General features: G+C 45.9%; 1 protein-coding gene across 1 annotated transcript in view; it reads left to right on the forward strand.

Annotated features, from left to right (window-relative positions):
• Positions 1–23069, forward strand: part of LOC104469973 (exocyst complex component 6B) — a gene marked incomplete at its 5' end in the record, with an annotated part of 50459 nt that extends 27390 nt beyond the window's left edge. The window contains 2 exons of the mRNA XM_010084726.1: positions 11807–11948; positions 22945–23069. Of these exons, the coding sequence (XP_010083028.1) occupies positions 11807–11948; positions 22945–23069 (267 nt within the window). The remainder of the gene's footprint in view (positions 1–11806; positions 11949–22944) is intronic.
• Between the last annotated feature and the right edge of the window lie 2662 nt (positions 23070–25731).

Raw genomic sequence — 25731 nt, forward strand, 5'->3', positions numbered from 1 at the left:
CCCATCTCCGTGGCTCCTCTGGCCCCGCTCCAGCAGCTCCGTGTCTGTCCTGTGTGCTTGCCCTTGTTGAACTCCAGGAGGTTGGCACGGTCCCGCCTCTCCAGCCTGTCCAGGTCCCTCTGGATGCCATCCCTTCCCTCCAGCGTGTCACCACACCACACATCTTGGTGTCATCGGCAAACTTGCTGAGGGTGCACTCGATCCCACTGTCCATGTCTCCCACAAAGATGTTGAACGGTCCCAATATCAACCCCTGCGGAACGCATTGGAAGGCACGATAATTAAGAGAGACCAGTGGGTTAATTGAAAACAAAGTAACAGTAATTTCTATGCTTTCATCATCCATCTTTTTCTTTTCTTGATACATCTAAATATTGAAAATGGAAATTAAATGTAAGATTTAGGTTTTGGAAAAATATAGAACGAGCTGAAGTTTCACATGCTGCTTGTGTTGGTCACTCAGTCATCTGCTCTGCTTGGAAAAAGAAATATCTCCTGAATTGGATGTTGATGGCTCATGGAGTGGAAATGGAGTGGGTGTTTGGATTTTCTTTTTTTGTTTTGAGCTCGTCCTTCTTTCCAGTCTGTTCAACATCTGGGCCTGAAGTCATGTATTAGTTGCGTTTCCAACAGGCGGCCGTACGTCATGACAACACGCTGACCCTTCCTTCGGCATCTCGGCAAGCGGGAATCTGCGTAAATGGGGAATCTGGAGCATCGCTGTGTGTGCAAAGGGTGAGGAACCCTTCGTGTCGGTGTGCCAGAGGGTTCCAACGCGGGGATGAGTGCAGCGTACGGTGCTCCAAGCCTTGAAATCTTTCTCCTTTTATTTATAACATCAAATCATAATTATAAAATTATATAACAAAGATGAAGCGATTCAGTTCACTCTCTTTAGCTCCTCTGCCTGCCATAATTGGCAGATGCTTTGCCCTGATAAATCAGAACCGTGGTTCTAGCTCTTGGTACGTTACGGGAAAAAAAAAAAAAATTTAAAAAAAATCTGTATTTAATCAACTTTTTGTTTCCAAAATGGCAGCTGCTTTGTATTTAATGGAAAATCAGCTCTTCCCAATGGAAAGAATGTTATTCCCAAAGCGAATACAAAAGAAAATAAAAGCCACAAAAGAGGAGGATGAAATATGGCATTTATTTTTTTTCTTTTTCTCGTTCGTTCCAGTCGTGGAGCTGCGCGCTCCGATCACGGTCAGGCCACGGCTCTGGTTTACGTCAAGTAACTCGGAAAGTCTCAACCCGTGGACACAGGGACCAGAAATGAGCCTCTCTCCGCGTTAGAAGGCACAAATAGGACCAAGAAAAATTAGGGCTACTTCGTGCATCTTCTGTGCATATAGAGACCCGTTCAATGCGGGTTATTTATGGGTTTAATTCCTTTGCAGGCTGAGATGCCTCCGATGGTGGGGCACCACGTTTTTCCCTTGACACGTCTTGTTGCAGAGTCTTGTTGTCTTTTTCAGAGGCGAACGATCTCTGTGGTGACCCAAGTGGTGAGCGTGGGAGGAGGAGAAAATTGAGGAGCATCAAGCCCATGCCTTGTCCAAGCCCGCCTGGCTGGGCCATGGGTCACCAACCACTCCTTGGGGTTGCAGTGAATCTATAGCCCTGTTCTTTCTGTCTGCTGGTTTTTATCTTTTACCATTGAAAAAAGAGGGTCATGTAAAGGAAAGCAGAAGGCAGCAGCGTTCAAAACAGGAGTTTGATGCCACAGGCTGGACCTCCAGCCTGGTGGGAGAGTCATGGTCAGATGGTTACGTGATTAATGAGAGCATCTGCAAGGTAAATCAAGCGGCTAACAAGGATAAAGGATGTGATTCCTGGTGTTTCTCAAAGCATAATGCTATTGGACGCCTAACCCGGACTGGCAGGAGTGTTTTCCCACCCGTGCCCATGGTGAAGGTCCTTGCACAAATCTCTGAAGCATCTCAGGAGACCAGACAGCAGCTGGATGCTCCAACGCAGGCGCTGCTCATGTCGCGTGTACCAGGCTCTGTGCACAACTGTTTCCGTGCTATAGACTTTAAAAAAGTGGTTAATTGAACATATCCTGCCGTGCATTTGGATGGCGTGCAAGGAAGAAGATGCAGATTTTGGAGTCATCTATTTCCTGGGTGTTTTTTGCATATGTGCATATACAAAAAAAAAAAAAATAGAATGGCTTCCCAGCTTTGCTGCAAACTACTGAGCTTCTGCAAAAAGACCTTTGCCCAGTTGTGTGTTGCTGTGTGCCTCCGTAAGGCTTCAAAGAAACTCTCCGTGCTCAGTTGTAACAGCTGCGTCCCGAGGTCCTTCCCTTTGCCACCCTCTGCCCTTCCTTCTATTTATTTATTTTCTTATTACAAAAAAAAAGAAAGTAGATGTTGTGTGTGGACTCTGACAGCACGGTCAAAGCGAGGGAGAAGTCTTGTGATCCTCTGCATGCTCTAATCCTGGATCCTCTTATATCCTTGATCCCGCGATTATACGTGATTACAAAATCCTGGAGTTGTGCCTTTGCTGTTGGGTGTATTCACTCGTGCTTGTAAGCAAGTGGACGCAATTTGTAGTGCCAAGACCCCTTCTGCCTGTGTAGGTAAAACTTCGCCATGGAGCTGGTTACTTGACAAATAGTCATTTGGTTGAAGACCAAAACAAAAACCAAAAAAAACCCCCAACAAAACAAAAACCCAGAAAGTCCCCAAAACCCCCACAAAAGAATCAGAATAAAATAACGTTTCAGATCTGTGGGAGCTAATTGTGACCATCACCCCCCAGATGGGATTTCTGATGTGCTGCTCTGTGTTTGAGCCTCGAGTCTCCCACCAGCTTCAGCCAAAATAGCCTCCAGCTGTTGACCTTGGGCATCTTCGACCCGGACAAATGGGTAGAGTTTTTCCTCTTTTATTGGAATGTGAGGGGGTTTGTATCGAGCTGCAGTGGTCAGTGTAACCAGCTGGTTTATTTTTTGTGTGGTGAGGATAATTGCTGTATTTGCTTTTTTTTCCCTTTTTCTTTTTTATTTGTCTGGTTGCCTCTAAGCTTCTGTTGGGAGTTGAGCTTCGCTGTGTGTTTGTCTCGCTGCCCTATCTGTGACAGCCTGTTTTCCCTTTAGTGCTCAAAATAGAATAGAAGTGGGAAATGTTTACTTCTGAAAATGACACCCCGTCGATTTTTTTAAATACCTCTGGAAGACAGCCACTTAAACATGGACTTGCACTCAGCTTTTGCGTGAGTTTGAGTGCAATTCCGCTCCAGAGGATGGTGGCCTTCCAGTTGGCTCTTTTTGCTCTTTAGATGCCGCCAGCTTTCCAGGTGAGTGGGTCTTTGCACATGACAAATTTCTCTTGAAATTCTGTTAGTTGGCACAGCTTTAAGGTATTTGCTCTTCACGGGTTTACTATGGTGAGCCTGAAATATTTCAGTGGTGGAAGATTGTCTTCTGAATCAAGCTATGGCGTGATAGGGCTGGTCGGAGTAATGGGAGGACCAAAATCTCAGTTTTACTTGGAAAAGGCCACGACAGCACCTCGGTGGTGAGAATCTGTTCAAATCTGGTGATTTGCTAACGGCAAGGAAGCCTCTTCCATGGGTTGCTACAACCTGCCCAGCTCCCAGCCCAAGCAATCAGGTGCAGAGGGAAGGGGAGCAATGCCTGCAGCTCATCTTGTGCAGAGCATCTGTCCTCATCCTAAACCAGAAACTGTTGTTCATCAGGTTGCTCTTGGCATGGCAGATTCTGGGGAGAAAGAGACCTTTCTTCTTCCTGGTGAATCAGGGCACGGATGCCTGTCCCGTTCACTGCGAGTAGCAGGATGGGGTTTGGGGGTGTTGGAAGGGAGGCTGTTGATATGAAGGCGATGCTGTTGACCATTCCAGTGGGTCCCAGTTGTGTGTTGAATCCAAAATGCCTTCCTCAAACATGTGTGTGGTCATTGCTTCTCCATTCATAAATTTAGGCATCAAGAAACCTTTAACTTTGTAACTGCCAAGTAGTATGAAGACCTGATGGAGGCCCAAGGCTGAGGAACATCCCGGGGGTGCAAGGCTGTGGAGCATCACTTTCCACAAGAGGCATTGCTCTGTGTTCAGGAACCCTGGCCCACAAGTGTTGCTCATCACCAACCTTCTCTTGTTGGCTGGAAGGTTCTTCTGCTTTTCCTTGGCAAATTTCAAAACCACGTGAACGTCAACGTGTAGCTTGGTGCCAGTCGCCTTTTTCCAAGTCTGTAAATCAGCACTGGCTTCAGTGTTTAGGTCCTGGGATGACTTAACGGAGACGGAGATCAAATATGGAGCTTGACAGTGGCTGAAATCAATGAGTGACCATTAATGTTGGCCCGTGAGTCACCTCTTGCATCCCCTGTGGGTCACATCTAACGCGAAGTGACAGCACTCAACCCACAGCATGTTCCTTGCTGGAAACCAGGAACCAGTCTGCTCTTGTCCTTTTTTCCATAATACAAACAATTTTGGGAGGAAAAAGTGATTTCTTCTACTTAATAAGGGTGCAGCAAAGCCATGTAAATAGAACTAATTAATTAAGAGTTGCTCCCTTGATACCTAATCTGAAGCTACTACTCTTAGGGATGGATTGGATTTTCTGGGATGTGTGTTGTTGTCTGACCATGTAGCATTTAACGAGTCTGACTGTCTCCTGGACAAAGGTGCTACATTGATTTTCCTTTTATATTAAACATAAAACTTCTTAGAAAAATTAACTTTTCCTTTTGCCAATCTGTATTGTTCCCAGTAATTTGGTGCTTGGGCTGTTTTGTTTTCACTCCTTCTTGGACATTAATCTGGGCTTGGTTTACCTGTGGTATCCTGCAGTTCTTGAGATCAGCACCTTCTCTCTTTTAAACACCCTGGCAGATGTTTTCTCTATCTTTCCATCAAACTCCTCGGTGCTCTGAGGCCAGTGAAAAAAGTGACATCAATTTAGGGAGCTCCCCTGTCCCTCCACTAGGTCTATGTGATTCCATCCTGTGGGTCTGTAGGTACAAGCTTTGGGTTTGGACCATGCTCCCCATGCCGTCGCCTCTCTACACCATCAGATCGTAGAATCATGGAATGGTTTGGCTTGGAAGGGACCTTCAAGATCATCTAGTTCCAACTCCCTGCCATGGGCAGGGACACCTTCTTGTAGAGGCTGGTCCCGCCAAGGTGGTCATGGATGCCATCTGAGCTCCTCCCTTCAGAGGAGGGGTCTTTGGAGACCACCCTGCTCAGGGTGGGCATTGCTACATCGGCCGGTAGTCTTGGCCAATGCAGAGAGGGATGGCCAAGGGGTCAGTGTCTCTTCTTGACCATCCATTTTGTTTGGGGCTCTCGTGTGTTGCTACTGGACCTCTTTCTCCTGGATATGTTCACTTTTATTTGCAAAATTTTGGGTGCAGATCCATAGCTTTTTTTATAAATAATTAAAACAACAAGAAAAATAACAAACGGAAAACTCTACGCCAAACCCAACAAAAACACCAACCATACCCCCCCCCCCCCGCAAACCCACTCTTTTAAAAAACTGAAAATGGATTTCTGGGCAACTAATAAAAGAGTTGTTTGCTTTTTCAGTAAACCTCTTAAAACCAGCAGAGTGCTCATTGTACATTTGTTTTCACTATTTGGGACGTGTTAATGTATCTGGGTAATAGTTTGGGGTTTTTTTGCCATCTTCAGCGACTACAGAACAATTGTTTTTGTTTTTGTTTTTGGTTTTCTTTTTAAAAGCAATTAAAATATGCCTCGGGGTGATTTTAAGAACCTGGCAAATCAGGATGGCATGGGCAAGCCAGGGAATTTTCCTTTTAAGAGCTGGCAGAGCTGATTTACTGATTTTGCTCATAGTTTAGTGAGATTTGGGGCTCCAGTGCTGCTGGCAGCAGGGACAGTCCCAGAGGCATCTGGAACAGGAGTATATCATGTCTTGGGGTCTGAAGTCTTCATCTGTGCCTGCACAGAAAGTATCCCCTGAGATTATTCTTAGTTTTATACTGGCGAAAAATTGCTCATTATCATAGCATCTCATTTCCATCTTCTGCAAAATATTCCACCAATACTGCATTCGGAATTGGAAAAGCCAGAAAATCAGTGTTGAAATTATTGGGACAACTTTGTGGTGTTTATAGAAAAGTGGACATTTAATATTGATAGATTACAAATTTTTGGCCCATTTTTCTGTTGCATGAGGTTCATGGATTTGCACATCTGAATATACTTAACCACATCAATCCTGATGCTTGTTGCAGGTTGAAAAAGAAATTCTGTTGTTTGCAAAAAAGAAAAATTTTTAAAAAGAATGGGAAATTCCCAGACCATTTGAAACCTGCCAGGCTTTATTTTTCATGGAAATGCTGCATTAAATCAGTGGCAAGTTGGTGGAAGCATTCCCGGTGCTACAGTAGGACTTTTGTTTGCATTTTAGTGGCCACTTTGCACCTAGAATTGGCCAAGCAAAGAGCAAGAGGCACCGGCAGGTTCCTCCTCAGTGAAGCCAGAAGTGCTCCTGCAGGGTGGTGGGATGGGACCCCTGGGACAACCTTCTTGGGTCTCTTCTGGGACCCTCTGGTTGGTGGCCATTGCCAGCTGGTGCCACCACCGGGGCTCTGGCAGCGGTAGGTGTGTGCCGAGGAGCCCCTCTCCCCCCGCCGCGATTCCTGATTGCAGGTTAAGATTAATGGGTATTTATTTTAACAACCATTCCGTTTCAGTAGCTTTTAATGAGTCCTTTGATAGCAAGTTCCTTAATTAACAAGGCAGCCTTTCAGCGTTTCCTTTCCCTAATTGTTAACATATTTGCTATTTTCAAACAAACGCGCTACCGGGAGCAGCGCCGGCTCCGCAGCCTCCGTCCTGACCTTCCCCCCGGTGGCAGCCCGTCCTCCTGGGAACACGGAGGCTTCCATCTGCTGCTCAAGGATGAAATACAGATGAAAAGAGATGATTTCATGGCTGATCTCCTGACTTGGTGGGGTCCATGGGGAGTGGCCCATGGCGATGTGGTCTGGTAGGTGCCCCTTTGGTTGCGTGTTTGGGAGCGGTCCAGAGGTTTGGCTCTGCCCTTTCGCTGGCCGGCACGGCCACGAGGAACCTCTCTAGATGTCCTACCTGCGTGCCTAGAGGAAACCTTGGTGGGACAGGGATGACAGCTTCATCTTGAGGGCAAACCCCGATGGAACCCCAAATGCTGACCCTAGCTGCAACGAGGTTGCACCAAAGGCCACGGATTCATTGTCAGAAATATATTTACAAGATTATTTAAGGCTTGAAACAAAACCCCTTGGCTTTCACTCTGATAATACTCTCAGAATTTCTTTATGTCACTGGAGGCTGGACTAAGCTGGAGCTTGGTGGGGGTGGTGGGCAGGCGCTTGGGCGTCTTGGCCATTGAGCTCTGTTGACTTTCGCCCATGACTCCTGTTCCCTCCCGTTCATTTTTAATGAGGTTTCCAAAGGTCTTGAATGAGCGAGTGGTACTATAGAGGTGTTCCTGGAATTGTTTCATGAGATTTTAAGCTCTTCAGTTTTCTGTCAAGTTGGTAAATGAGCTGTTGGTGTCTTTAAGGTGTTTGTTTTCCCCCTTCTCTGCAGACACCTCAGGTCGTGGTTGCATTCCTCCTCCTTTGCCACATTCTCCAAATCTCATCTTGCATTTTAGATAAATTGTTCGTGAGCTGGAGGGACGATGGTGTTCAGGCAGGTAAAGCCTTTCTGAAATATAGGCAGGGACCGAGCTGGTTTGGAGCCAACCCAGGGAGCGGGATGGGGACATAACCCAATGATTTCTTGGGGCGCCGGCACGGGGAGAGCCTTTGGGAGTGCCACCGGTTCCGCCACGCGCTCTCAAAAATCATCAGGGTAATTAGCACGAGGTCTGAGCCGTCTCAGCTGAGCGCGGTGGCTCCTCTGAACCCCGGGGTTTTCTAGGAGCAGCGATGTCTAGAGATGACATCTCGGGGGCATCCAGCTCAATCTCCATGCCAAGGCACATGTCCCGACACCGCTGCTGTGGGTGGTGCGGTTAATGATTTTGGCTGATGGAAAACACGTCCATCACGGGCTCAGCTCCGCGTGTCGGTGTGCCGGGCGGGTGCCCCAGGGCAAGAAAGGGGTTCTTCCTCCCAGCACTGTGGGAAAGCTGAAAAATCGTAGAACCATAGAATGGTTTGGGTTGGAAGGGACCTTACAGGTCATCCAGTTTCAACCCCTTGCCATGGGCAGGGCCACCTCCCACTAGCCCAGGCTGCTCAAAGCCTCATCCAGCCTGGATGAATGGGAAATGAACTGGGATGGGAGAAAAAAATGTCACTGAAGTGAATCTATATGATAAATAAATGCTAAAGAACGAAGATGGGCTCGTGGTGGTGTGAGGATGTGGTCGGCGTCTGCCAGCATGCAGCCCAGACCATCCCAAGGGAGGATACGAACAGCCGTCTTCACTTGCAGCGGCAGCTTATTAGCAGTGATATATCAGTGTCCTGGTGCTGGTTTTTTCTCCTGTCAACACCAGCTGCTTATCAAGCAGATATTGCACTATATTTTTGGGGAAATAGTCTAAAATTGATGTTCATAAGCCATTGCTGATCTTGTAAGCAGCTGCTGTAAGTGGGCGTCTGTTGCGTTGAGCGTAGAGCTGTGGCAGAAAAGGATTAGGTTCAGTCATATTTATAAGAATGGAAAATGTAAATTCTGGAAGGGTTTTAAATCTCTGTGCCCAGGGAGTGAGATGCTGGTCATCCCTGGTGGTACCTTCTTTTTTCTCGCCAGACATTTAGCACGATGATTTAAACCCCCATGGCATCTCTAAGCCCTCTAGTAGTAAATATAAGGAAAAATGGATTAATGCTTAAAAGGTGGAAAAAAATACCTTTATATACTTTTGCCTTTCATCCAGTAATACTGGATCTAAACTGTCAGGCATTTGTATGTTCTTAAATCTAAGATGAAAGACTGAGTCTTTTTGAAAGCAGAAAGTTTTTTAGGTGTTTAAACCTTAAGAATAACAGAAATAAAAGGTCGGGTTCTCAGCTCCCGTGAGAAGATTCAGCTTTGGGGTTTTCAAAGACTCACATTTGCACCTGAAAAAAGTTTTGAGTCTGGCCAAGTCCTGTGTCAAAAAGGAAGGAGAAGGAAAAGCTGAGCCCGAAGCTGCTCCTGGGCTTGTCAGTTGGATCCCCTTTCCCATCTCTGCAAGGAGCTGTGGTAGAAAATACTGGCAAAGAATGTCCTAAAGTACCGCTTACACATCGCTTTCGTGGTGAGGACTCGGCAGAGCTGTTGTGCTGTCAAGTCCTGATGATTAAATTACTTTTCCCATCCCGTCTTGCTCGCGTTCGGCTTATTAAGTTGACATTTCATCTCAATTATTTGCTCTTCTTCACGCCCTCCCGGTGTCGCCTGTCATTCACTCTTTATTCGGGCAAGTCTGGCTGGCCGGAGGAATGCGTGCGCCAGGGCAGGCGTGTTTGCTGCGGCCGTTGCAGGCATAGGTAACCCTTTAGGTACCTCCATGCCTGCTGATCGGACCCTTGCTTGGTGCGCAAGAATTCCTCTTAAATTTTTGTCAACGGGGCAGAAAACCTTCTTGAAGGGGTTTCCTTTTGACTTCACCAAGGGTTGAGCATCTCCAAGGGTTGCAACCTTCTATGCAGATTCCTGGTGGTGTGCGTTGGGATTTTCTCGTGCTTTTCCAAGAAGGGTGACCAGCATGGGTGTGGGTCTCAGGGCATGGCTGCAGGGCTTTGCTTCCTCATCCTCTGCTTCCATCTGGGTCTTCTGCTCCATAAGACATCAAAACTACTTGGTCATAGCAAAAACTCAAGTGTCTGTTGGAAGTAATGAAGAAAAATCACAGTTGGGTAGCGATGTGCTTCCCACCGCGGCTGGGGATGAGGAATTGGCACGAGCGGTGTTTTAAATAACAAAATGTGTCAGAAGAATGTGCGTAAATGATGAAAAGCAAAAAACAAAAGACCGACGCTCCGCTAAACTTTATGGTTGCCATGCTTCATCTTAATTTTAGTGAAGGTGTTTGTTTGGAGGTGAGTAATGAACTCTCCTGGAGCCTGGGAACGGCAGCGAACAGCAGAGATGAAGTACCCTGCCCTGGAATGCATGAGTCTGCTCTTTTTTTTTTTTTTTTTTTTTTAAATAAATGATGATTTTTTCCCCCCTCCTGCTGAAGATGAATACGGCCTGAAGATCCACAACAACTTTGCAAAGCTGGTTAAAAACACTTCCCAGCAAATGCGTCAAACATTTGCTCATCCCTCCGCGCCACGGCGGTAAAACTTGTGATACTTCGCTTGAAACGCCACGTAAACCCTCGCTTTAATCCCAGTTTAAATACAATTTGTAAAAGGGTTGTAAAAAAAAAATCTATGAGGTCTCCTAAGCCACTCCTTGTTTGCAAGAAAGCGTGTTAAAGTCCTTTGTCTGCATTTGAAGACATAATCTCTGGCTGAAGCTGTTTTCATGGTAGCAGCTTCAAATATTATTGTGGGGTTACGCACGCAGACATCGGGATCGTTCTGTGCGGCGTCAGCCGGTGGGTTTGTCAGAATCTGGGCTCTTGTGTGAAAGGATTTCCCCATTTTTGTGGGTTTAATATATGCTGCACACGTGTGCAAATCTTATCTGCAAAATCTTACCTACCCAACTCTTTATCTGCCACAGATTTTGGATGGCGCACAGCAATACTTGGGGAATGGGGGAAATGTTTTGAACATTTGGAAATGAGGGAGAAATTTGGGTAGGCTGTAAAAAAAAATGCTCCCACATGTTCAATGCCCCTAAATGATGCTTGGTTTGAGTTGACTGAGAGTGTGGTACTTGTAACAGGTGAGACTTGCTGCTGTGATGCAAAATAAATTTGATTAGAATAAAAGGAATAAAAGGAACCTTAGGTTTAGGAAGAAATTTATCACTATGAGGGTGGTGAGGCAGTGGCCCAGGTTGCCCAGAGAAGCTGTGGATGCCCCATCCCTGGAGGGGTTCAAGGCCAGGCTGGATGAGGCTTTGGGCAACCTGGGCTGGTGGGAGGTGTCCCTGCCCATGGCAGGGGGTGGCACTGGATGATCTTGAAGGTCCCTTCCAACCCAAACCATCCTGTGATTCTATGATTCTATAAGCACTATGTGTGTGAGACACTCCAAGTTTGTTTTCTGCTCCCTAGTAGCCAAAGCTAAATCTTGAAATGTAAGCCTCTGCTGTGGGTAACGGCATTTTGAAATTCCTGCTTTGGAATATGTATGGGCACTGATTTAGTTGTAGGCTGGAGTTTTGAGTTGTCGTCAGCACTATTTGGACCTATCAACAAGCTAACTACAGGCAATCTTGTGTAGGACCTCAAATAAAATCTCTATATTTTCTTATTTCTGTTACAATGATACTGAGAGATGCTTAAAGCTCTGAACACCCCAAGGTTGTCCTGGATTTGAGTTGCTCCTAGACACTCTGCCCCTGATGAGGTCTAATCACAGAATCACAGGATGGTTGGGGCTGGAAGGGCCCTTCAAGCCCATCCAGTCCCACCCCCTGCCATGGGCAGGGACACCTCCCACTAGCCCAGGTTGCCCAAAGCCTCATCCAGCCTGGTCTTGAACCCCTCCAGGGATGGGACAGGCCTGCTAGGGGCAATGGGGAGCCCTAGAAGGTGATTCCCGTGAGAGACAGTGGTTGCAGGAGTGAGCACTTCGTGAAGGTCCCATAGCAGATGGAAGCCACTAAAGAGGCTGGACTGCAAGTCCTGGGCTGCGGTTCCTCTTGCGTTTTGTGCTCGATGGCCTCACTGGGTCTGGCTTTTCTCTTGCAGGGGAAGGTGGCGCAGACGGCGTGCATGTCGGCGTGCAAGCACCTCTCCACCTCGCTGATGCAGCTGCTGCTGGAAGCCGAAGTGCGGCAGCTGACGCTGGGCGCCTTGCAGCAGTTCAACCTGGACGTGGAGGAGTGTGAACGTAAGAATCCTCTCGTTTTCCATGTCTGCCTTTGCCCGTTTGTATGTCGGGACCCAAACCGGGGCTTTTAGTGATGCTGAGTGTTGAGGACCGGTGAACGCCTGCAGAGCTGGCTGGTGCTGGCCACGATGACACTTGGCAGTATCTCCAGGACAGAAGCAGCCCAGCAAATTCTAAGAGATCAAAGCTTTACTCTTCTTTTTTGTCTTTAATGCTGCCTTGATGCTTTCCAGACTGTCCCTGCTTTTTGAGACTAAAAAATAGGAGGGATTGGAGTCTAGGGCTAACAAAAATCAGATTACTTATAACTGGTTCTGAAAATAATAACTGGCTTACGTTCTTAAGAAGTTCTGGTCCTCTCTTGACCTCAGCTGTTTGTCTTCTCGATCTGCCGCAGGGAATTTTTTCTCAAAGCGAACCCTTTTTGTGAAATTGCTGTTATGGAAAAGAGATGTCTGGCGACAAAATAACTGCGTGTGTTCAGAGGTGTGTGTGGAGCACCGCGGCTTTGCTCCCCACCCTGCTCGTTTGGGTTCCTCTCGCTTACACCTGAATCCGCTCGGAAATCCCAAGGTTTTCCTCAAGTTGCTTGTTATCCTGCTCAACAGAGGAATTAAGAAATTATAACACAAGCTGACAAAATGCTTTTTTTCTTCCTATTTTTGTAATTGAAGCTAAAACAGGGTGAACACACACATCTGCCCAGGAACCTCTCTTCCTGATGAGGCGGATGGTTTTAGTATTGGGATTAATTGGGATGGATTAGTGACCATGGCTGTGGAAGGAGCTTGGTAGGGCTGATAAAGCATTGAGGAAATCTTTTAATTCCAGAAAGGATAAAGTATTTTGAGGAAGTTGGTTTTTTTTTTCCCAAATACCCGCTTTTTTGGCTTTCTTGGTTGATGGGGAGATTGGGATGTGTCTTCTTTAGAACACAATAAATCCGTGGAGTCTTCCATTAAACCCCACAGCAAAACAGTCCCTGGCCTCAGTGTAAATGGTATTGGAGCCTGAAGAGTTGTGAGTTTGCTTTTCCCGTCTCTGATAACTCAGTGAAATCAGTTGTGTTGGTTTCATCATTGTCTGGCATTTCCACTGTCCAAAGATACTCTTCCACCCTTTATAAAACATTTCATTGGTCGTATTTTAGTTCAGCTGCACCCACCAATAGTGAGATTAAATTTATTTCTGAGAAAGATCCCCCAGCAAGACTTTTGGTCTTTCCCGGGGATATTTTTTAATTTTTTAATGTCCTTTTGCTAATTCCCAGCACTCTCAGCCGAGTAGCCTGGGAGAAGGAGCCCTGCTTAATGAGTCGTATCCAAAAATTTGCAGCTGTATCATGTGTCGTAATGCGAACCAATATCTTATTTTTCTTTGAGAAGCACCTTCAGCCTTATATTCTGGCTGTTTAATTTGTGTCCCATCAGCGCGTCGGGGCTGTGCCGGTAGCAGCTGTGTTCCCAGTCGGTGTCCGCGGAGGGACCGGCGATATTGCTGAGGATAATAGGAAGCATTTGTCATTCATAATAGTTTCCTTCTTTTTCTTTTGGGTGCAAACAGACTCGTAACCCTGCAGTTTTCCGCCCCATCGGTAACGTGGGTCACTAAGCAGCATCTCTTCCCTAAAAGCCCCCGATGCTAAGTAAAATGGATGACATTTCATATCGGGTTTAAAAGCACATTTCCTTAAATTCCAATTGTTTTGCAAGACAAACCCAGGAGCACTCAGACATTCAAGAGCAGGTGACGCCAACCTGAGCAGCGGGGCCGGCGGCCCGCTCCCCCCAGCCCGAGATGCCGTCGCGGGCAGGGGAATGGAGACGGATGCTGGTGCTGTAACCTTCCGATCCATCACTGTCAGCCCCCAGAACAGTCAACCCAGACAAAGTCTTTTTCTTCCTTTTTGGCGTCAAAAGTGCATTCCCTCATCCCTACGGGTTTGTCTGGTGGCTTTGCTGACACCAGGGATAATTTTAGTTCTGGTTTTGAGCAGTGCATTGAGATTTCAATTTTAGGAAAAGCCAATCCTGAGAGTGAACTGGTGTGTTCAGAAGATATGTTTCAATTTGCAAGGGTTTTGTTTGGGGTTTTGTTTTTTGTTTTTTGTTTTTTTTATCATTTACCTGAAATTGCAGGTGGGTATCTCAGCATCCTTATGATCCCAGCTGCATATTTGACTTTATCTCTCTGCCTCCAGCCCTCTTCCTCTCCCCGGACTCCCAAGCCTTACCTAGTTTAGCAGCTTTCTCGTGTACTTATCATATTAAAATAGGATTTTGTAGCTGTTTGGAGCACTTCCAGTGAGTTCTCTGATGTGGGAACATGGCTTCAGAGTTTCGATCTTGGAGTTTATTAGGCTTTTGTTTCAGTCTCTCGTGGATGCCGTAGGTATAAGCTGGTTAAGAGAGTGGTGAGGCAAATTAATAAAAGGATTTAGTCACATATTTAGCATGGTTTGAAAGTGGTGCAGATAATTTGCTCTGTATTAGAGTAGATCTAATACACATTACAAGAAAATGGTTTTATATACGCAATAGGTAAGAATTGTAGAGGTGAAGACGATGATGGCTTGAGCTTAAAACAAGACACCAGTAAATTAATTCCTCACACTTGTGGGTTCATAAAATATTTCCTTATTTCTAAATAAATTGCTATCCTGTCGGCATAAAAAAGGAATGGCTGCATGAACCGTTGCATCAGACTAAGGTTTGGCACCAGGCACGTGCGAACCTGGATGGGGAGAAGCAGGAGATCGTGTTGGGACCCCTTGCCTGCACCAGAAATTCCCCCCTCTATAAAAACGTGCTTGTTTTGCAGCTTCAAAGCACTGAATATACAGTTTATTAGTTTTATAGCCTTCAAAAAAAAAAAAAAGCTTTCTGAGGACTGGGGAGAAGTAATAAATTAAATAAACATTAAGAGGCAAATCTTGATGTCTTGGTTGTATGAATAGTCCCGTGTACGTCAGCAGCATTTTTGGTGGAGTGCAAGAGTGGAGCTGCAAGGCTGTAAAAAATCCTTTTAGGCTGCCTGTGATGAGAGAAACCTGGGAAAAACGGGAGCTGTGTTCCTGTGGCATTATCCCTCCGGTGAGACCATTTCTGGAGCCTCCGGTGGGACACAGCCCTTGGGGAGATGTAAGGAACCAGTTCTGCACGTCGAGGTGGATGTCCTCTTTTTTTTTTTTTTTTTTTTTCCCCCCCAGCAAAAAGCTGTTTCCCAAGATGCATGTTAGAGGTTTTAAAGTTTTTTGGTGCAGATTTACAGTGGTATGTACAACAGCTGGCATCCAGGGAAGGGCAAAAGTCGTTCTTACATCTGTAGCTGGCCAGGTATGAGTTGTAACTCTTGTTCGTGTTGCTTGGCTTTGCAGAGCTCTTTTTTTCTGCAGTCAAGAGAGATTCTCTCACCTCCTTTTTAAACCTGAAGTGAAGTAAGGCGGAGAGGTTAAATGAATTGCCCAGAAAGGCACAGTAGGACACATCTAATTATGTCTCAATTTAGGAGTGAGTTCTGGCTCCAGCCCAACAAGCCAACTTGAAAAGAGGGAGAAAAAAAATAAAAAAGCCAACTCTGGAGAGGGGAAAAAAAAAAACCTAACACAAATATTTCCATGAACCTGTAAATAGAGGAGGTGATGTTTTTTTCAAGAGAGGCATTTGCTTTTTTAAAATGGGTTGCTGCCTTCCAGAATACGTCTGTAACCCAAGATCTAACAGCACGTGCAGTGTGCTTTTTGTAATTGCTGTGTGCCTTGTAACCCGGTTCCCTGCTCTGCTCTCTTTTGGATCTCCTGGTGCTGATATATTTATTTTGAATATATATATATATCTCCTGTACCTCAGAGGTAGTGGGAATCAAATGTAACAACCCAAATTTGGAGATTGCGACTTAAAAAAAGCAAAAAAGAAAGGGGACCACTCTCATTCCTACAAAAGTGTTTCCCATCTACATAACGGGTTCCAGCAGTGGTTGAGGCAGATTGTTTTTACAATACTTAGATCATAAAATAAGCAGTTCCGTAATCTCTAAAGTCTTTTAACTGCAGCTTTATGAGAAATCAAAAGCGCCATAAAAATTATATTTAAAATTTCATTAAACTCTCAATTTTGGGTCAGCCCACTCCTGGGAGCAGTCAATAAGAAACACAGATGTCTCCGCTGGTTTGAGGAATCCTCCAGCCTGACACTCGATTGTGCCAAAATGCACCGATACAGGTCCCAGCACAGTCCTTTGCCACCTCCTCCTTGGCCACGTTGTCTGGCTCTGAGGACTTTCTCATGCGGAAATCCCGATATTTGTGTAAGATGCCGGGATTTGCCCACCATGCCAGAGGAGTCCTCTCCCTCGAGCGTGGACTTTGGCACTGTACAAAAAGCTGCTTGATGTTCTTCCAACCTGCAACCCATCGGGGACTGGTGTGCACCACCCTAGAGGTGAGCACGGTGGGTTTGAGGACAACTCCCTGGATGCTCCATCCCTGGAGGGGTTCAAGGCCAGGCTGGATGAGGCTTTGGGCAACCTGGGCTGGTGGGAGGTGTCCCTGCCCATGGCAGGGGGTGGGGCTGGATTATCTTGAAGGTCCCTTCCAACCCAAACCATTCTGGGATTCCATGATTTTAGGTTATTGCACTGTGTCATTGCTGGTATCCGTCCTGCCGCAATGCACCAGCAAAAGGTCGCATTTTAGGGGGGAAAAGGGAACATTGCAATGAACAGAGAGAAAGGTTTGAGCAGGTTGCATCAGGAGAGAATCCTCACGTCACTGATGCTTATCTGTGGAGCGGGTCCAGAGGAGCCACGGAGATGGGCCGAGGCTGGAGCAGCTCCCGTGCGAGGACAGGCTGAGAGAGTTGGGGGTGTGCAGCCTGGAGAAGAGAAGGCTCCGGGGAGACCTTCCAGCACCTTCCAGTGCTGAAAGGGGGCTACAGGAGAGATGGGGGGGCTCTGGATCAAGGGGATCCTTCCCACCTCTTCACCTATCAGAACTCATTAGGAACCAAACCTTTGCATTTTCCTGCTGTTAAAATGGAGCAGGGTGATTTGTATTGACAACAGAGCTGTCTTCCAAGCGCTGCTATACGTGCTTTCTGAAATTGAAAGGGTAAATTTTTGGTGCGCTGACTGACAGAGGGCACGGATGTGGGAGCCTCTGGTCCATGGCTGTGCCACCTTCCTACGCTTAGATTTATTTCTCCCTGAATTTGTTACCCTAGGCATATCATTAATTTATTTAGTGCTGCCTTCATTTCCCTCAACTGACCTTTCTTAGAGGTTGCAAAGTGGTCGCAGTGGCAAAGAAAGCGATGCCTGGTGAATTAGTGCGTATAAATATGCAGGGGGGAGGAGCGCATGAGTCTCCATCAATGAGCTCCAAAAATGTGTCCTTTTGGTTTAGATGCTGATGGGAGGTACTTAGACAACGCTCTCTACTTCAGCACAGTGCTTAAGTGCTCTTTGCAAGTCCAACTCGAGCAAATCCTGGGAGTTTGCATCATGTTAAAGAGAAATTAATTTCTCTCCAGCCATTTGACAGTTCCCCTAAAGTGAGAATTCTCACTGTCTCTAACCATCAGCTGATGTTTGCCTTATGTCTGCCCTTCTTCTGTACTATAATCCATCACCTCATCTTCTTCAGCGTTTTAGCTTTAGTATTTCTTTCTCTGTTTTCCTTCTCTTCTATCTTCATTGTGACCTCTTGCTAATCCCATGGTGTCATCTCAGCCTGTCCTGTGCTCTTGTCTCCAACCTCTGCTGTCTGCTACAACATTTTGGATATCCTCCATCTCCAACACCTTCCTGTGTTCTCCTTTGTTACCAGGATACCTGCTGATATTTATTTACCCATCCTTATAATCCTTTGCAACTCTAGGAAGAGAAGACACCTCTGTCCACACCTGATTTTGTTTGAGCAGTTTTAAGAGCATGCAGTTCCTCAGCTCTGTGCCCACCTTCCCTTCCCCACCCATCATGGACATACATCATTGATGCTTCTCAAACTTGCAGCTCGAATGAGCTCATGGTGACACGCGTACATTCCAATTTTCCTAGGACTAGTATTTTAGTGGAGCTCAGAACTTCACATCTGCTAAGAGACATCCATTGTACGTCTTGAGTTACGAGTTAGGGAACCTGTATAGATCTGTAACTTGTTTTTATGATTTGAGAGGAGTTGTGGATGTCCCATCCCTGGAGGGGTTCAAGGCCAGGCTGGATGAGGCTTTGAGCAACCTGGGCTGGTGGGAGGTGTCCCTGCCCATGGGACTCGATGATCTTGAAGGTCCTTTCCCACCCAAACCATTCAATGATTCTGTATGTCCTACAGATTGGCAGGGACCAATATTCTTGGCACATAACTCATACAGTTTCTTCTAAAGAGCTTACTTTTCTTCTACTTGAAAACATCTAGTGGTCCAGCAGTGAAGAGTTCCTCTCTGGGGCTCTTGAAGCTCCTCAGCCCTGTCAGACCACCACGGCCCTGGGACCACTCATTTCAATGCAATAACAGGACTCCAGGCTCATCAGAAGAACAAATGATGGAGAGGGTTAGACATTTTTATTTAATCTGACCCAGTTTGGTGTATTTTGGATAACTCCTCCCTCTCCCTGCAGCTCTCTGGAATTCCCCAGATGGGGATGAGCTTTGCTAATTTGGCCTATAATGGGGAACAGCTTCAAAGCAGAACTGTGGGAATGGTGTGGGTGAAAGTATAAGCTCAGTATGGAAATTGGGATCTTCTCTCTGTTCCTCTTGCCTCAATTCCTACCAATAATTTCTCACCTTTTTTCCCTTGTGAGCTTCTCCGGAGTCCACACAGAGATTTGTTCTTGAGCTTGAGTGTTCTCAAGGTGTCATTTGGTGCCTCTGGGTGAGGTGCAAGAGGTCCTGTTGCTTGGCTTTCCTAAGACAGTCTTCCAAGGGTTTGTCTAAGGAAGATGACTTTGAGACCTACGTTGTTCATCGAGGAATACTGAGATGGTTCTTTTCCCAAATACAAAAATCTTGTTGATGACAGATGCAACCGCCAGCGGATTGTCCAGGTTCCCCTCCCCAGGAGCTGCTCTAACCTTGATCCCATCGTGAATGCTGGTGCTGTCGTGTAATTTAGAGAAAAATCTTCCCCTCAAAATGATGTTTTTGAGGAATGAAGTCACCAGCTGTGTTTATTTGAACTGCACAATCCATGTAAGACTGTCCCTGTGTGCGTAGCCGTCTCCAGTACACAAAAAGAGATTCCCCCGTTCTGGATAATTAATTTACAGTGGATGTCTCTTTTCTGGTGTGCGTTTGAACTCTTTATTATTTGTCCATTGTAAAGGGCTTAACGGTTCCTGTTCCTTGATTCTTTCAGCGGTGAAATGTTTTGGAAGAGAGGTTAGAGTCCCACTGTGACCTGCCCTGGGTGGCCCAAGCCTGTAGACCTTGCAAAGACATTACTTTTTTGGCCTGAACACAAGCCTCTCAAACCTTTAGCCTGGCTAAATGCTTTGTACAAACAGCCGCATACTGATCTGCTCTATTCTCTTGTGATTTTCTGCTCAAGGGGCTGTACTGTAGGTGGCTTGCTATGTTTGCCACTTGCCTTGGTGGTGGAGACGGTACAATAAACGAATCCGACAGTACTGAGGCCAACACTGTTGCTTGGTTGTTCCGAGAAAATTATCCTGAAATCTGGTTGAAGAGATTAAAACCAAGAAGAACTGGCTGTGTCTTTCCTCTAAAGCTCCGTTCTCTTCTTTGTTTCTTTTTTTTTCTTTAAGACTTTGTTCATTCCTCCTTCAAAATAAGTTCATGGCATTGGTATGTAAAATGTGACCTACGATTACAGAAGGTACAGCTATTTTTATAACAACCGTGGGGTGAAGCATTGCATTCATTCCTCTTCGGGCTCCTTACAGCCAAGTGCTGTAGCAGATTTCTTCTGGCGTCCGAGCTCATTTCTTCTGTAATACAAATAATATGATCTCATACGTCATCTCACTTCTTGGATGTCAAGTGAATTGTTAATGCAGTGGAGATTCCAATGTGTTCTTTTAATGAGAATTACTGTTCAAAGCAATGTTGGTTCCATGTGCTACCATCGTTGTAATGCGTGGTGTTAAAGGGCAGCATCGCTCCGGAACTCTTCCAGCCTTCCTCCCGTGTGGTTCCTTAGTAAAAGCTGAAGGTGAGCCGCTAACTGGCAGCCGTGTCTTGGGATGGAATCTGTCTTGGGTTGCTCGTGACCAGATGACAGTAGGGATAAATTCACGAGTCTTGTGAAAACATTCAAGACCCAGTCACAGGCATTTTCTCATGAGGGTTTGAAATTCATGCTTTCGGGAAGATCTTAAATTTCACAACTCCGTGTGTGCTTCTAAATAGATTCCTAGCAGCTGCAAAGCCTTTAAATCCAAAATAGAAGGGTGGTTTTTTTTTTTATTTCATTTCAGTCCTTCCAGGGTTTCTATTTTCCAGTATTTCTTCAAATATAATTAGCAACATGATGTGTCCCCATCCTCAGAGGGGAGGATGTAGTGGTTCAGCCAGTTTGTTGGGTACCTCAACCCAGCACTGAGCCACCCAGGGCAGTTTCATCCCTCGAGAAGATGCTCAAACGTTGTTTCTCTCATCTAAATATTTGTAGCTTCTTAGGTACATGCTTTTTCCAAAGCAGGGGTGTTTTAGGATTGATGTGGATTTTGGGATAATTTTTCCAGATGAGACAGTGGGGTGTACAGCAAATGTGTAAAGATGATTTATCCCTTGCAGATCAGAGTCAGAAAGCTTGTGTTAGTCCTCCCTCGCGTGTGCGCTGGCTCAGGCAGGCTGCAGTGAAATTTTATAGCAAACATACATTAAAATGCCTTTACAGTTAGAATTAATTAAAACAGTTTTTGAGGGTTAAATGTAAACTCACTTTGGACTATTTGCAGCCTAAATATTGCAGCGGCGGTCAGTGAAAGTGGCTGGAAGCAGCTCCTATCTCTGTCCTGTCCCATCCTGTGTAAAAGCGGCAAAGTCCATGGGCACAGCCATGGATGGTTTCTCCTGGCTTGGATTTCCTGTCCAAAATCTAAATGTGAACAGTCACATACACACTTTCTCTTTTTATTTTTTATTGTTTGTTTCTAGTAGCAGCGTTGGATAAAAGTAATGGGTTTACAGGTGTGTTTGCTGTTGTCCTGCAGCCGTTGTCACTTGAGTGATGACTGCAAAGATGAGTGATGGTTTCAATCTTAGAGCTCCTCTGGCATCAGAAAATATTAAAAAATGAAGCCTTGGATGTCTGAAAACCAGCCACTGTGCCCCTGGAGGTACCTGTGTCTGTATTGAAGGATATTCTCCATCCCAAGATTTTAATGGAAGGTGAAGCAAGAAAGCTGACAAACGACCCTTCTTTGGTTTCCAGAAATAAGGCAGTTGAGGAACAGGGCTGAATCCCGATGTCTAATTCATTAGTCTCTTCTCGTTAGAGCCATGGGGACTGCTTGTATGACTGGGCTGCTATAGGAAGTCTTGAAAAATAGGACTGCAATAAAAAATAGGACTGTGATGATTTGTTTTCCTTCTTTTATGGCATTTGCTCAAAAATGAGATAACTTTTGGAAGGAGAAGCGTTCAAGGAGAAGACCAGCTGGCATGAAATGACACTGCATAGTGTTTAAGGACAGGACAGGCTTTGTCCTTTAGTACCTTTGTGCAGTCATGGAGACAGAAGGCAAAATCCTCCGTCCTTATTGCCGAGCCATCCTTAGTCCTCAGCTTCGTGGAGCTGCAGGAGCTGTTTTGAGGGTTCCTCTATGGTAAAAACCAGAATAATTGGCCAATGATGGCCTCTGGCATTACATACCTTAAAAATCTGATTTTCCCTCCCTTCTTCTTTCTGCCATCACACTCGGTTGTGTCTCAGGAAAACACTTCGTTCCATCATGCAGCATCTTCCATGTGTGCAGGAGCAACAAAGTTCATCCAAAGGCAGAAACTCTTTGAGTCTTTCATGACGTTGAGTTGTGGCTTCAGAAATTAGGTTCCCTCGGTGCTGAAAAGTTGCACGGAGAACGGAGATAAAGCCGTTACTTCTGTAACTAAAGGGGGTGAAAATTAAGTGAAGTTGGGCAAAATCCACCTCAGGCGCATCTTCAAAAGACACACTTGAATATGTGCAGTCGTTGGCTTCATGAGCACTACCAAGTGAAAACTGTTAAATGGCATGGAAGAGCTAAGGTCCTCTACTGTGGATTTGTTCAAGTCCCACTCAATGGTTTTAGACTTGGTTTAAATAACAGACTAGAAGAAAAATAAATGACTTAAGTAGGAAATTTTGGCCAGATTGCACTGGAAGGAGGTAAATGTGGCCTTGGAAAGATTCTCTTCACTTTAGAAGCCAACGTTATTCAGTTGTCAGATGTCTTCATCCAACATAAATAAATATGCCACATAATGGCCGCGATTCTTCCCATTTGGGGTGACTGTACGCTGGCAATAGCGCACCGTACCAGATAATGCAAATAATCTGCTGCCGAATAATTAATGATGCGGCTGGGCATATTTTTTTGATGAATGCTTATGGAGCCTGGTGACAGGCGTGAAATTAGAAAATTCCTTCAGCGCCCTAAAATATAAATAGCTTTCGGAACTGAAAAGAGTTTCACAGCTGAAGATTTTATTGTGTTGAGAGGAAAAACTTTTCCACCCCCATCCCCCCTTTCTTCTCGGCAAGTTGTTTGTCCATTCACAAAACAAATACTCTGAAGCCCAGTACGGCTCATGGGAATAAATTTCAGGTCGAATTAGTACAGTTTCCTTGCTGTCAGGACGGTGGAATTAATGGTGTTTTGATGACACGAATTTTGAAGGGCGAACAAAGACGCTGAAGGGAGGGAGACATGACTCCTTAGAAGCGCGGTCCTCCTCTCCCCCAGCCTCTCTTGTCTTCCCTGTCATCCGTCTGCCAATCTCCCTGTCCATGGTTAGTTAAAGGCGCTTTTTATCCTCTTTTCTTTCCCACAGAGTTTGCCAGATCCGGCCCAGTGCCTGGGTTCCAAGGGGACACGCTGCAGTTGGCCTTCATCGACTTGAGACAAGTAAGTCTTTGTGTTTTTGTTTTTTGTTTTTCTTTTAAGATGTGTGACTGAAGACCATCAGGTCTTAAGGAAAGGGGAGAGGAGGGGAAACGGCGTCGGTAATTTACGCCAGAGACCTATATTCCCCCCTCCTCCTCCTCCCTGCGCTCGAAGCCACCTCCTCATTGACCGCTCTGGGGTCCTGGAGATGGTGGAGGTGAAAAGGGCTGGTGGTACGGGGCGAGAAAGAAAGCCATGCCTGACCCTGGCTGATGGGGTCCATTGTGCTCCCGTTGGCTTCTGCAGACGTGGCGAAAAGATAACTCGGCGACTCTCCCGGCTGACGCCAAGCAGGTGGTGCTAACAGAGAGAGCAGTGATGCAGAGACTGCCCGCCTCGAGGACTTTTGTTCAGAGATAATGCCCGCAGAGGCGTTTTTGCGAGGGCGGAGGAATTTGCATTCGTGCTTGTGTGGGGAGGGTATGAGTTTGTGTCCATCTCTGGCTCGGCTCCCCCGTCCCCGGTCCCCTCTTCCGCAGATGGTCCCCAGCCATGAATGACAAAGTAGCTGTTGGGGAAGATGATTGGGGAAGGCTCCACCCATCGGTGCCTACCTCTTGAGGGGGCCTTGTTAGAGCCAAGTTGACCATAGCAGGTACTGAGGCATTTGTGGGACTTGGCAAAGCCAATTTATGGAAAAGGGCCATTCTAGCGAGTCATTTGTTTGGGGTAGAAATGGGCATTATTGATATACTAGGCTGGGGGGAAAAAGTGAGGTGGTCCTGTCATCTCTTGGCACTGAAGATGGATGGGTCGGATAGAAAGTCTGAATGAAGTAGGACTCAATGACTGATGCTTCTCTCCCATTAAAACAATCTTTTTTTGTCTGTTAAACCCCCCTGGCTTTGTCCCTCCTGCCATCATGATGCAGTGCCTCTTGTTTTCAGGGTTGATGTAGTTTGCATTCTGAAAACTTTCGGGTGCTGAGGGTATTTCTTGAATCTGCATAATCCCTTGTATCGATGATCTCCTTACCACTGGGACTCTGATTCATGCTGGAGCCTCTTTTAACCCGCAAGGGTTTGAGAACTTCTCTGAATCCAATTGATGTGCAGGGAGCAATCTGTCATCCCATGACACTTCGGCGGAGCAGCAAGAAGTTTAATAACGTGGAGATGTCGCACGTTTGCTTTTCGGACTTGGGCGTTGCGGTAGCTGCCAAATTTGTTTGCGAAATGGTCAAAATAGCTATATGGGAAAGGTATCACCGCTACGCGTTGACACTTTTATCTTCATTAGCTTCTTGGCACTTTATTGACTGCAGTACGCAACGCGCTCGGAACCTCCTGGGTATAAGGAAATGTGGAGGCTTTGGTCCTTTTCCAAGCACGACGACTTGAATGCAGGGATTTTGAAGAGGAAAGCTGTGGCTGTTTGAAGAGTGAAATGCCTTAAAAATGCTCGGTGAGGTTCAGTTGGTCTGAGCCAGTGCATTAGCAGTGAAACATTTCTACAGTTCATAAGTGCAAAACACAGCCAAACGAATTCAGCTCGGGTGAGGAGAAAGCTGAACAGTAGCCCTCTACAATTCCTCCTCCTCTGTCAAATGGTGTTCTTTGTAAATGGCATTTTCCTCTTTGTTTTGGAAGGTAGTCCCAACTTTTTTTCTTACATTTAACAATAATGGCTTTTCTGAATGGTAGGAGGAGAAAGAGGAGATGTTCTGGCCCGTTGAGTTTCGGGTGAGGACAGGCAGTCCTAGATCTTCTGGATAACAGAGATGCTTGTTGGTGCCAAGTGTGGATGCCCCATCCCTGGAGGGGTTCAAGGCCAGGCTGGATGAGGCTTTGGGCAACCTGGGCTAGTGGGAGGTGTCCCTGCCCATGGCAGGGGGTGGGACTGGATGATCTTGAAGGTCCTTTCCAACCCAAACCATTCTATGATTCTGTGAATGGACAGCATCTCCTTGCTCCAAGTAGAGAAGAGTCCACCTATCACTGGCTTACTGAGATTTACAATAATGTGCAAAGATGAGATAGTTCCCAGCTCCCTTGATCCTGTTGATGACCTAATCCCATGACATGTCACCAGAGTCCATCTGGGTGAAGCTCCGTTGGCTGCTCTGGGGCCATCATAGCTCCAGTGCTTCCACCACCATGGTGCTTCTTGGTGGACTATGGCTCCAGCCGCAGGGACTGGGAGCAGCGAACGGCTGGAAGGGTGGATGGATGGAGGTACAGCAAAGAGAGGTCTTTAATTTGTTCTTCCACTTGTTTTTAATTTGTTCTTTTTGGACATTGCATCCTTTTTAAACCTCTAAATGTTAACACAATATTGACTCAAAGCTATGAATGGGGAAAAAGATAACACCTGAAAATGTTTGTGTTTCTGGCTGTTTTCCTTCGCCCACGAAGGAATTCCAGCGTAGCTGCTGAAAGGATGTTTCCAACCTGAAATCCAGATGGGTTTGTCAAAATGTTAAAAGTAATTTCAGGTTTATATTTCATGTAGGTTTATACTTACCTTGGAGCTGTCCTGTCAATTAGTGTGGCTTTGCGTGAGCAGGCAGAAGCAGTCTGGCTTGGTTACGTAGGGAGGAAAAATGACTGGGCAAAAAATGCACCAAGTAAGTAAGGAGATTAAAGAGATTTCCCCCTCCCTTCCCAATGTATTTCAGCACTAACTGTTACAGAGCAAGTGTAGATGAGAGAAGATTTTCAAAGTAATGTGGGAA

This window comes from Pterocles gutturalis, unplaced genomic scaffold (genome assembly GCF_000699245.1).
Source record: "Pterocles gutturalis isolate BGI_N339 unplaced genomic scaffold, ASM69924v1 scaffold6000, whole genome shotgun sequence".
NCBI classification, from domain to species: Eukaryota; Metazoa; Chordata; class Aves; order Pterocliformes; family Pteroclidae; genus Pterocles; species Pterocles gutturalis.